At 45.5% G+C, this 13085-nt stretch overlaps 1 protein-coding gene across 9 annotated transcripts in view; it reads left to right on the top strand.

Annotated features, from left to right (window-relative positions):
- Positions 1-4785: 4785 nt before the first annotated feature.
- CDC25C (cell division cycle 25C) overlaps positions 4786-13085 on the top strand; it is a 49242-nt gene continuing 40942 nt past the window's right edge. For 2 of the 9 annotated variants that reach the window (XM_078005272.1, XM_078005271.1), the window contains exons 1-7: positions 4808-5159; positions 5536-5763; positions 7076-7170; positions 8194-8239; positions 11007-11040; positions 11151-11240; positions 12850-12948. In XM_078005272.1, coding sequence (XP_077861398.1) covers positions 5570-5763; positions 7076-7170; positions 8194-8239; positions 11007-11040; positions 11151-11240; positions 12850-12948 — 558 coding nt within the window. In that variant the 5' untranslated portion in view covers positions 4808-5159; positions 5536-5569. Of the gene's footprint in view, positions 5160-5531; positions 5764-7075; positions 7171-8193; positions 8240-11006; positions 11041-11150; positions 11241-12849; positions 12949-13085 lie in introns of those variants that run through there. The other 7 variants (XM_015140981.3, XM_015140979.3, XM_015140980.3 and 4 more) reach the window with 6 other exon arrangements.

Genomic DNA, 13085 nt, shown 5'->3' with positions numbered 1-13085 from the left:
TTTAAACTGCGTTCGTGTTGTGATTTCTTTGTAATACAAAGTTTTCTATTTCTTTTTTTTAATTGATTGGAAAGTAGCAGTATGCAAGTAATCTTCACTATTACACTTAGCAGCAAGTCCTCTGAAAGACGTCTGTTTTCTGTAAATATTTTGTGCCTTACTCAAGACTGGGACAGGTAAATAGCTGTGATCAGCTGGAAAGTAGAGCCAGTGGCAGGGATCTTCCTCACTGAGCCAGGGAGGGGAGGAGGCAGGAGTCACCAAGTCTGCAAACTGAAAAAGAAAAGTGAGGTACAGTACTAACTGAGAAAATAGGGGTGGAGAGATTTACCTTGCACTGCCTATTTCCCCTTGGCAAAAGGAGCAGAGTCAGGGGCCATGAAGTATGGGACACATGGTTTCCAAGAATTGCTCTTATGTGCCAGACACCATGCTTTTTTTTTTTTTTTTTTTAGAAACGGGGTTTTGCTGTTGCTCAGGGGTTTTGCTGTTGCTCAGGCTGGAGTGCAGTGAGCGATCATAGCTCACTGCAGCCTTGAACTTCTGGGCTCAAGCAATCCTTCCCATCTCAGTCTCCTGAGTAGCTAGAACTACAGGAGTGTGCCACCGTGTCCAGCATATTTATTTCTATTTTTGTAGAGAGAGGCGTCTTGCTATGTTGCCCAGGGTAGTCTCAAACGCCTGGCCTCAGTCTTCCCACCTTGGCCTCACAAAGTGCTGGGATTGGCATGGTGTCTCACACCTGTAATCCTAGCACTTTGGGAGGCTGAGGCAGGCGGATCACCTGAGGTCAGGTGTTCGAGACCAGCCTGGCCAACATGGTGAAACCCCATCTCTACTAAAAAATACAAAAATTAGCTGGGCATTGTGGCGCCCACCTGTAATCCCAGCTACTCAGGAGGCTGAGGCAGGAGAATCACTTGAACCAGGGAGGCAGAGATTGCAGTGAGCCGAGATTGTGCCACTGCACCCCAGCCTGGGCAACAGAATGAGACTCTATCTCAAAAACAAACAAACAAAAAACAAAGTGCTGGGATTCCAGGTGTGAACCACCACACTTGGACTACATACTTTGATATATATTCTCATTTTTTCTTACAATCATCAAATGAAACAAAACCTTCTCTTTGACAAATGAAACAGCCCAAGAGGTTAAGTGACTGCCCACATGGTAGGCAAAGGTACTATCAAAAAGCAGTCTAAAAGCCCTTGCTTTTCACCACTAAGCTGTTCCCCTTTTTATTATTAACCAAGCTTACTAGTTAAATGGTTGAGTTAAAAGTAGGCATTGGCTCATTTGCAAAACATTGAAAGAAACTGAGACCCAAAACAAAACAAAAACAACAACAAAAAAAAACCCTGCAAGTCAAGTTTCAGGCCTCATTTCAAAGGAAGGTTACATCCCCTTTCATCATCTATGAAATCATCTATGTTGCCTCCCAGTGCAGCCTAACAGTCCTACCCATAATTAAATCTCCTTATTCTACTTTTAGTTCCCAAGGATTTTTTTACTCATGTCCTGCTCTTTTTCCCTGCTGCCCCCTTTTTATTCTTTTGTTCTTGAGCCACTGCTTTGAACCGCATCTTAATTGTGCCCTCATGGGCCAAACCCCATCTGTAACCCTGCTTCAGTGGGTTTCAGTAAAGGATACTCTCCATCCATATTCTGAAGGTTCCAGGGCCTGGAGCCAGTGATTCAGGAGGTCATCCAAAGGAGTGGAATCCATTGGCTCTAAGAGACTCTCCATTCCCTGCCTAGGAAGGAACAGCCAAGTGGGAGGAACATACACTCGATTCAGACCTTCCCTTTTCACCCAGTGAAAGCTAAACCTCTGCAAAGTGGGGAGAAGTAGGGCTAAGCCTACCAGTCATAAAAAGAACCAGGAATAGAAAACACATCCCTCAGCCCTTCTGCCCTGCGGAGGCTGGCAGGGAGGGTCCCAGGAATGTAGGGCTCTTCTCCACTGCCTGATCTGGGCATCCCAGGAGTGATGGCTGAACCTCCTGTTCTTGTTTGGTGTTTCAGGGTGAAGCCCAGGCTGCCGCAGTGCCCTGGTCACAACAACTATGGGTCAGACTGAGGTCAAGGTGAAGGAACACAGCTCACTGCTTATCACAGTGAATCAGGAGCCTAGATAGGGATTCCCCAAGGATGACATCGGATCAATGCCCTCAATCCAACAGAAAAAGTAAATCTTCAAATCAGATTAAACACCAAACTTCCCACCTCCCTAATATTCTTTCTTCTGGGAAGGATAACTTAGATATATTCCAACACCCTCAGAAATCAAGATATAAAAGACAATATTTGACTTCCCTTTAAAATAATTCTACCATTTCACAGTTTGTATGCATGCATGTAAACTTACATGTAATTAGCTAAGTATGTTGCAATTAGCTAAGCCAGCTGGAATCATGAGGAGATAGTAAAAATGTTTGGTAGGAAAACAATTTCATTAGGAAAAGTAGAGCTTTTAAGAGTTTTGTTGGCCAGGCATGGTGGCTTACGCCTATAACCCCAGCACTCTGGGAGGCCGAGGCGGGTGGATTACCTGAGGTCAGGAGTTTGAGACGAGCCTGGCCAACATGGTGAAACCCCGTCTCAACTAAAAATACAAAAATCAGCTGGGCGTGGTGGTGGGCACCTGTAGTCCCAGCTATTTGGGAGGCTGAGGCAGGAGAATCGCTTGAACCCGGGAGGCAGAGGTTGCAGTGGGCCAAGACCGCGCCACTGTACTCCAGCCTGGGAGAGAGTGAGACTCTGTCTCAAAAACAAAAACAAAAACAACCCCCCCCCCCAAAAAAAAAACACTCTTAAGGACTAGGTATATAACTTCTATTTGAGAAAAGTCTCAGAAACTTATTTTTGGGCTAGATTTTTACAGAATTTGTTTTAGGAATGCTGCAACTTTGTCAGAGTGCTCAGATTCTAGTATATTTCTATCACCTGACATTGAACTAAAGCTACTTGGTTGACATCTTTGTTGTGACCACCCACAACTGCACTTACTGGAGGACCTGGTGCAGAAAGCACTGGTAGCCAGGTGTGCACTTGCCATAATCTATCTGCTTTTGCCACTACTGGAGAATAACTTTGTCTGTCTCTACTTCCCACCTGCAGGGAAGTATACAGTTTCCCACAAAGTGTGATTATACTGTAGTCGTCAAAGCAGATAACAACTCATCCCACACTCCCTTAATCCCCAGCCTGATTTTCAAACTCACCTGGCATAGCAAGGCTCTGTGCTAACTCCCACACTCACTGTCTGTATCCTAGAGGACCAAGACTCCTCACACATCTCCTTTCTGGGGAAGCAGTTTCTACAGATGCAAAGGGTATTAGGATAAAAACCAGCTGGCTACACTGTGCCTCTCAGCCACTACCACCACCAAAATCCTGACATCAGACACAAGTTGCATTTTGACTTTTGTTTCTCAAAGCTTGATCTGTAAGCTGTCTGCATGGGTAGCACCTGGGGGCCTTGATAATGACCCCACTTTAGACCTATTGAATTATCGTTTCTGGAGCCTGCATGTTAAAGAGCTTCCAAGGTTATTTTGAACATTTTTATTATGGAAATTTTCAAATATACACTGAAGTAAGGAGTATGGGGTAATACCTTACAGCTCAAAGTATGTTCCTATGACCAGCTACCTCACCATCAGCTGGGGGCTTGTTAGACGGGCAGAATCTCCGGCCGCAACCACAACCCAGACCTCCCAAATCAGAATCTGCATTTAACAGGTCCTCAGGTGGTTAGTGTGCAAATTAAACGTTGACATGCACAGATATGATGGACCTTCCTGCCCCCTATCACTCAACACTCAGGGTCAATCTTGTATCATCAATACCCTCCCCCAGCACAGGATTATTTAAAAGCAAATCCCTAACATTAGGAATGTCTTTTTGTTTCACTCTAATGCCCAGGCTGGAGTGCAGTGGCGCAACCACCGTCTCCCGGGTTCCAGCAATTAATCATGCCTCAGCCTCCCAAGTAGCTGGGATTACAGGTGTGTGCCACCACACCCAGCTAATTTTTGTATTTTTAGTAGAGACGGGGGTTTCATCATGTTGGCCAGGCTGGTTTTGAATCCCTGACCTCATGTAATCCGCCCACCTCGGCCTCCCAAAGTGCTGGGATTACGGGCGTGAGCCACCGCGCCCGGCCAGTAATTTCTAAATATCACCTCGTCAATGTTCAAATTTCCATGAATAACCAATCTTTGAGGTCCTCTGGATTGTGATAAGGATTATACCAAGATAATTTAATTCCTCCACTTTCCCTGCAATGGAATTTCTTTTTACCCACGTAAACTAGCGTCTCTGAGATGCCGCACACTAAAAGAAACGCCAAACAAAGAAAGCTCTTGGAAGGGGCTAATGCCTCTCAGCATAAACACACACACCTGTCTCCCCCCAATACCTGCCACACCAGCAGCAAACGCTCCATGTCCCGTGGAAGGCCAGCAAAACTCAGAAGAAAACGTCCGCGAAAACGGCACGAGAAAGAAGCAAGGAAAATGAAACGCTTACAACACCCTCCACCCAAAAGAATCTCTCCTAGTATTATCCTAGCGAATGGTCATCACTAGTAAGGTGCGATTTAAATCTCCCGGGGTTCGTGGGGCCGAGGGAAAGAAGAAAACAGAAAGGGTGTGGCGATTGGTGAGAGGGAGAGCCAATGATGCGGCAGGCTCCCCGTGAGGCGGAGCTTACCCCGCAGCCGGCCTAACGCTGGTGGGCCAATCACTATCCTGCTCTGGCTATGGGGCGGGGCAAGTCTTACCACTTCCAGAGCAAGCACACGCCGGGTAATGTGCCAGCCCAACGATAGGCCGTGAGGGTCTGGGCGCGCGCACGGAGATTGGCTGACGCAGCTTAGAGGCGAGCGGGGATAGGTTACTGGGCGAGCGGAAGGTTTGAATGGTCAACGCTTGCGGCTGTTGATACTCTGGCTCGCAGGCCATAACTTTGGCCTCCTACGCGGGGAAGACGCTGAGTCCGACGTTGGCCTACCCAGTCGGGAGGCAGAGTTGCAGTCTGGTTAACTGCCTCCTTTCCCCCAGATTTTCTTTCATTCTGCTCGAGTCTTCGCCTGTGTCCGATCCCTATCCACTTTCCCTCCTCTTGTAGGCAAGCCTCAGACTCCAGGCTTGAGGTAAGTCCGCAGCCGTCTCCGCCACGGAATCACGGAGACCCCATTGTCCTCTTAGGGTCCAGTCGGCCCACACAAACAGAGATTGGGAGGGCCGAATGGGCACTGTCGCGAGTTACGACCTGGGTTCTTTCTGGTCAGGAGTCTCGAGCTGTGTGGCGTGGAACAAGTCAAAATCCTCTCTTCATTCCATCTTTAAGGTCCTAAGGTTGCCTCTCGTCGGTGAATTCAGGTTCTAACCTGGAGCCAGGCTGTGAATCACCCTTCGGGAATGCCCCTCTTCCAATGCTGATCCGCCTGGCTGGAAAGGGTGGAGGAGTTTGGGAAAGCTGAGGGAACTGAGAGGTACCGATAGAGATGACGTTTTCCTCCTAGCTAGGTTTTGTTTTTCTCCTGGTGAGAATTCGAAGACCATGTCTACGGAACTCTTCTCATCCACAAGAGAGGAAGGAAGCTCTGGCTCAGGACCAAGTTTTAGGTCTAATCAAAGGAAAATGTTAAACCTGCTCCTGGAGAGAGACACTTCCTTTACTGTCTGTCCAGATGTCCCTAGCACTCCAGTGGGCAAATTTCTTGGTGATTCTACAAACCTAAGCATTTTGTCTGGGTAAATATACTTTTATTTTTACACTTTGTTGCCTTTGCTATTTCCAAACAGTTGGGTTTGTTTGTTGGTTTGTTTTCAGTTATCCTGGCTCAAAGGTCAGGGTTTAAGTCTCAGCTCTGCCCTTGACTGTGTAACCCTTTTGAGTTCTTTTCTGTGACAAGAAATTATAATATCAGCCAGGCGAGTTGGCTCATACCTGTATTCTCCACACTTTGGGAGGCTAAGGAGGGCGGATCGCCTGAGTCCAGGAGTTTAAGACCAGCCTGGGCAACATGGCAAGACCCCGTCTCTACAAGAAATATTAAAAATTAGCTGAGCGTGGTGATGCCTATAGTCCCAGCTACTCAGGAGGCTGAGGTGGGAGGATTGCTTGAGCCCAGGAGCTGGAGGCTGCAGTTAGCCAAGATCGCCTCACTGCACTTCAGCTTGGGAAACAGAGTGAGACTCTATCTCAAAAAGAAAAGACAAGAAAGAAATAATAATCTCTTCCTATCTTACTAGGATCTTGTGAGAATCAAATGATGTGATATCTGGCAAAAGTCTTTGAAAACTGCTGCATTATGAGTCGGTCACTTTATTAGTATTAATATTAACGTTATTGCAGTTGTACTTTGAATTCTGATCATACCATGTCTCAACTAGCAAACGAAGAGAAGTAGTACCTGAGAAAAACTAGGGACTCCGGGGAGAAATCAAGCCTGTGTTCATGGTGCTCAGGACAGGGAATGTGGAGTCAAGATCCTCCTTGGCCAATAAACTCTGGGCCTCAAAAAAAAAAAATTATCTGTTTCAATATGTTGGTAAGGAGAAAATGAGGTACAGATTATGGTAGTGGGAGACTTTTCTCAGCCCAGTCTGAGATATTTCCAAAAAGCAATTAGATTTATTTGGACAGTGTTCAGATAATCTGATAGTCATTAAGGGGTGTTTCAGATGAAGAGGATTGGCCGGGCGCTGTGGCTCACACCTGTAATCCCAGCACTTTGGGAGGCCGAGGTGGGCGGATCACCTGAGGTTAGGAGTTCAAGACCAGCCTGGCTGACATGGTGAAGCTCCATCTCTACTACAAATAGCTGGGCGTGGTGGCAGGCGCCTGTGATCCCAGCTATTTGGGAGGCTGAGGCAGGAGAATCGCTTGAACCCGGGAGGCGGAGGTTGCAGTGAGCCAAGATCGTGCCACTGTACTCGAGCCGGGGAGACAGAGCAAGACTCTATTGCAAAAAAAAAAAAAAAGAAGAGGATGACATGATCTTTGACTTTTAAGGATATAACAATCTAATGGAAATTTCGATGTACCATTATGTCTCAACAGAGGAACCCCAAAACGTTGCCTCGATCTTTCGAATCTTAGCAGTGGGGAGATAACTGCCACTCAGCTTACCACTTCTGCAGACCTTGATGAAACTGGTAGGGAGAAGGGATATAAAGGCCTTGATTGAAGGGAAGAATAACTTTTAAGGGAGAAAACAGGGAAGTAGGATAGAGACAGAAGGTGGTGAAAGTATAAAAAGAGTCTGCCTAGAGAGATGGCATTTTGTGGGTAACTAGAGAATTTTTGAGAATGATTAAGCCAATGGGAAGAGAAAGATAATAACACTAATAGGAGCTACTTTGCATTTGAAAATGTTAGACAAGTAGGAACATATTTTGTTGACTGATTAACGGTGGGAATGAAAGTATAGTCATTAGGATATGAGAAGTTTTGTGCCTTAGTCTAATCTCAGCAGAGGCAAAGAAACCAGCGTAAAGAAATATGTTGGCCAGGTGCAGTGGCTCATGTCTGTAATCCTGGCACTTTGGGAGGCCAAGGTGGGCAGATCACGAGGTCAAGAGATCGAGACCATCCTGGCCAACATGGTGAAACCCCATCTCTACTAAAAATACAAAAATTAGCTGGCGTGGTGGCGCGTGCCTGTAGTCCCAGCCATTCGGGAGGCTGAGGCAGGAGAATCGGTTGAACTCGGGAGGCGGAGCTTGCAGTGAGCTGAGATAGCACCAATGCACTCCCGCCTGGCGACAGAGCGAGACTGCGTCTCAAAGAAAAAGAAATACATTGTCATTTAATTCTTATATGTTTTATATAAAATATTCCAAAAGGAATGTTTCATAAGTTAACCTTCCAGAATTCTAATTTCAGATTTTCTGAGTGATAATCTTTCTTTTCTACTCATAAAAAAAAAAAAAAAAAACTCCGTAGGTAGCAAAGTACAGTGTTTCCCAGCACTACTTCTTTTAGTGACACATAAAACCTTAAGTTTCTGTGAAATTGTACCTTGTACTATGAAATGGGTATCAATCGAGAGGCTTTGTATTCAAAAGCTCAGTCCTTGAAATTAATATGGCTTACTGGTAATGAAGAAAATCTGAAGGAAAAACAAGATGCATGGACAAAAATAACTCCTTTTACTGATTTTTTATATTTGATTGCAGGTCACCTGGATTCTTCAGGACTTCAGGAAGTGCATTTAGCTGGGATGTAAGTTCTGTTGCTAAATGAACCCCATGCAAAAGCTTTTTAGCACTGGTCATAGAGATTTTATCCTGTGCGGACTCTGCAGAGTGCAAAACCTTTCATATTGGGTATAAGTGGGCTTTGAGGCCTAGTTCCTTACCTTGAACAGTTTCTAAGGTTTCCAGATCTAAATAGTGTTGTGAAAATGAAGGCTATTCATTTTAACTGTCATAATCAGAAGTATCTATAAGGAAATGAAGGAAAATGGTATACTACACTTATATAGGCTTTTATTTGAATGTGAAAAGTGCTGTATCTTAGTAATTCAAAGTACAGAGTGGCCAGGCGCGGTGGCTTACATCTGTAGTAATCCCAGCACTTTGGTAGGCCAAGGCAGGCGGATCAGATGAGGTCAGGAGTTCAAGACCAGCCTGCCCATCATGCAGAAACCCCGTCTCTATTAAAAATACAAAAATTAGCCGGGTGGGGTGGCACATGCCTGTAATCGCAGCTACTTGGGAGGTTGAGGTAGGAGAATTGCTTGAGCCCGGGAGGCGGAGGTTGCAGTGAGCAGAGACCGCACCACTGCCCTCCAGCCTGGGCGACAGAGCGAGACTGCGTGTTGAAAAGAAAAAAGAAAGTACAGAGTGTAGGCTCTGGAATCAGTGTCTGGATTCCTGGCTTACTACTTCATTCACCAGTTGTGACTCTGCTTTAGACCTTAATTTTTTTTATTTGTAACATGGAGACAATAATAGCACTTGTCATAAAGTAGCTATTGTAAGGATTAAATAAACTGTGTATCTAACACATACCAAGCATTTTATTTATGTATTTATTTTTATTTTTGAGATGGAGTCTGGCTCTGTTGCCAAGGATTGAGTGCAGTGGCGCCATCTTGACTCACTGCAACCTCTGCCTCCCTGGGTTCAAGCGATTTAAGCGATTCTCCTGCCTCAGCTTCCTGAGTAGCTGGGATTACAGGCATCCACCACCATGCCTGGCTAATGTTTGTATTTTTAGTAGAGATGAGGCTTCACCATGTTGGCCAGGCTGCTCTTGAACTCCTGACCTCAAGTGATCAGCAACCCCCTCGGCCTCCCAAAGTGCTGGGATTACAGATGGGAGTCACCTGGCCCCGCCTGAATTGCTTTAAATGCTCTAACCCAGATAGATAATGAAATCCACAGAGGGAGGATAGAAATTTATATATAGATATGTTTTTTGTTTGTTTTGTTTGTTTTGTTTTTGGAGATGGAGTCTCACTCTGTTGCCAGAATGGAGTGCAGTGGCCTGATCTCAGCTCACTGCAACCTCCGCCGCCCAGGTTCAAGCGATTCTCTCACTTCAGCCTCCCGAGTAGCTGGGACTACAAGCACACGCCACGATGCCCAGCTAATTTTTGTATTTTTATTTTATTTTTTTATTTATTTTTATTTTTTTTTGAGACAGAGTCTCGCTCTGCCGCCCAGGCTGGAGTGCAGTGGCGTGATCTTGGCTCATGCAAGCTCCGCCTCCCGGGTTCATGCCATTCTCCTGCCTCAGCCTCCCGAGTAGCTGGGACTACAGGCGCCCGCCACCTCGCCCGGCTAGTTTTTTTGTATTTTTTAGTAGAGACGGGGTTTCACCGTGTCAGCCAGGATGGTCTCGATCTCCTGACCTCGTGATCCGCCTGTCTCGGCCTCCCAAAGTGCTGGGATTACAGGCTTGAGCCACCGCGCCCGGCCAATTTTTGTATTTTTAATAGAGACGGGGTTTCACCATGTTGGTCAGGATTGTCTCGATCTCTTGACCTCGTGATCTGCCCGCCTCGGCCTCCCAAAGTGCTGGGATTACAAGCATGAGCCCCCACGCCGGGCTTTTTTTTTTTTTTCTTCCAGACGGAGTTTTGCTCTTGTTGCCCAGGCTTGAGTGCAGTGGCGCGATCTCGGTTCACCACAACCTCCCCCTCCCGGATTCAAGAGATTCTCCTGCCTCAGGCTCCCGAGTAGCTGAGATTACAGGTATGCGCCACCACGCCCAGCTAATTTTGTATTTTCAGTAGAGAGACGGGTTTCTCTGTGTTGGTCAGGCTGGTCGCGAACTCCCAACCTCAGGTGATCCGTCCGCCTCAGCCTCCCAAAGTGCTGGGATTACAGGTGTGAGCCACCCCGCCCGGCCAGAAATTAAATTTTTTTAAAAAATTAGCCCTGGCCGGCACGGTGGCTCACGCCTGTAATCCCAGCACTTTGGGAGGCTGAGGCGGGCGGATCACAAGGTCAGGAGATTGAGACCATCCTGGCTAACATGGTGAAACCCCGTCTCTACTAAAAATACAAAAAATTAGCTGGGCGTGGTGGCGGGCGCCTGTAGTCCCAGCTACTCAGGAGGCTGAGGCAGGAGAATGGCGTGAACCTGGGAGGCGGCGCTTGCAGTGAGCTGAGATCCTGCCACTGCACTCCAGCCTGGGTGACAGAACCAGACTGTCTCAAAAAAAAAAAAAAAAAAAAAAAATTAGCCCCAATACACTGTGCTGGAAAATTAGTAAATTGTATAAAACTCGTTCATCTTTGGTACATGTTTATTTATATGGTTATACAGGCAAAATGAGGGTCTTATCCCCAAGATATCACTTGAGTCTTCATATTTACCACAGAGAATACCCTATGTATTGTTGTTGGAAGAGACATATCAACTGGGAATAGGGCTCCTAGAATGAAATTTTAAAAATGTTGGGATGCACCAAATCCACTGAAGAATAATCAAACAGTATTTGGGGCTAACCTGACAGGCAGTTTGTTTTAATCTGCAGGAATCATCACCAGCACCTAATGAAATGTAGCCCAGTGAGTAGCCTCTCTTTTTTGGGTTTGGGTTTGCTTTTCAGGTGGGAGACAGAGGGTTTCCATTGCACCTGTGACTTGATGCGGGACGTTCTCAGCAAACTCTTTTTTAGGCACAGCTTCTCTGTAGCACTCCGAATGGTTTGGACCGTGGCCATAGAAAGAGAGATGCAATGTGTAGCTTATCTGCAAATAAAGAAAATGTGAGTGTTTAATGGAAACCTAGATATATTGGCAGTTTTATTTTTTTGAGTGAAGAAACTTGTTGTTATCATAGTGAGACGTAGAACTGTTTATACCTCGTATGCTAGACAAGCAAAACTGTATTACTATAGGGGAGAAAAATTGTTTGTTTTTGTTTTTTCTTATTAAAGTTTGGCCCTAGGACAGACACCCAGCTCCAAGTTCTCCACAGTAGGTCATCATTATTTCTCATGTTCAGTTGATCATTTTGAGGATAAAAATTATCCTTACTGTAGTGTAAGGGATTTAGGAGTTTTGTTTGTAGGGTTAACTTGCATAACTTGTTCACAGATTTTTTTTTCCACCACTTTACATGCAAGTGTAGATGTATTAATTTCTTATTTCCCCCTTAGTCTGGCTTTTAAGCCCTTATTCCGAGGAAGCCATGGTACTTTTTATCTAAACCTTAGGTCATCCTTCGTTCCAAGTTAAAACTAGCCTCTTCAGAACCACCTAATCACTAAGATAATTCTGTATCTAATCCCTTCAACTAATCCTCTTTTCTAGACATCTTTTTTTCTTCCCTGCCTCCCATCCATTTCCCCAGATCATTACCCATAAAAGATAGCTGCTGTTCTTTTCTTACATTGACTTAAGATAGACTCATGTTTTTGGCTGTTCTAATCAGTTTTTTCTTGATTTAATACTGTCCTAATCTCCATTTATAATCACTTTTTATTCATTTATTTTTGAAACTGAGTCTCGCTCTATCGCCCAGGCTGGAGTGCAGTGGCACAATCTCGGCTCATTACAACCTCTGCCTCCTAGGTTAAAGCGATTCTTGTGCCTCAACCTGCCAAATAGCTAGGACTGTAGGCACATGCCACCATGGCCCGGCTAATTTTTGTATTTTTAGTAGAGACGAGGTTTTGCCTTATTGGCCAAGCACGTCTCCTGACCTCAAGTGATCCACCCGCCTCGGCCTCTCAAAAGGCTGAGATTACAGGTGTGAGCCACTGCCTGGCCTATAATCACTTTTTTTTTTGTGAGAGAGAGTTGCTGTTGTACCCCAGGGTGGAGTGCAATGGTGCAATCTCGGCTCACTGCAACCTCTGCCTCCTGGGTTCAAGCGATTTTCCTGCCTCAGCCTCCTGAATAGCTGGGATTATAGGCATGTGCCACCACACCCGGCTAATTTTTGTATTTTTAGTAGTGACAGTGTGTCACCAAATTGGCCAGGCTGGCCTTGAACTCCTGACCTGTGATGATCTACCCACCTTAGCCTCCCAAAGTACTGAGGTTACAGGTGTGAGCCATCATGCCCGGCCAAAAATCACTTTTTAAAATCTCACTATCCCCTCCCCAGGCAGGCTCCCTATCCCTACCCCATTCCTTTTACTTGTGACCAAAAATTAGTATCTTCCAAAGCAAATCTGCATGCCTTATATCAAATCCACATCATAATTTGCATCTTCAAATGCAAGGTTATATAGCGTCAGGATATAGGGTCAACTTTGATTACATGAAATGTGTTTTGTAAGGGTTATTCATGGCTTCATCAGATGAAGTGTTTTTATCAGGGCCAGCTGACACTTCTCTTCCCCAACTAATGCAGTTTTTCTTATTCAGGAAAACGGCACTTTGAAGCCCTTGGAGTGTCAGGCACCCAGGAACCTGAGGTTTCAAAAGAGACCAGGGGAACCTTATGTGTCTCCTCTTTCTCTGCTGGTAAGTCATTGAACATCATTATTAAGGATCAGTTGAAGTGTTATAGGCTATAGGATGGCAGCTCTGGATTTATGAACCTTTGAATTTTTCTAAACCGGCATCATCAAGCCAAATTTAGGTGAGAAAAAGGGGGTTGG

The sequence above is a fragment of the Macaca mulatta genome, chromosome 6, assembly GCF_049350105.2.
Source record: "Macaca mulatta isolate MMU2019108-1 chromosome 6, T2T-MMU8v2.0, whole genome shotgun sequence".
Taxonomy (NCBI): Eukaryota; Metazoa; Chordata; class Mammalia; order Primates; family Cercopithecidae; genus Macaca; species Macaca mulatta.
Note: the sequence above shows the minus strand (reverse complement) of the source record. Positions and strands in the feature narration are given on the sequence as shown.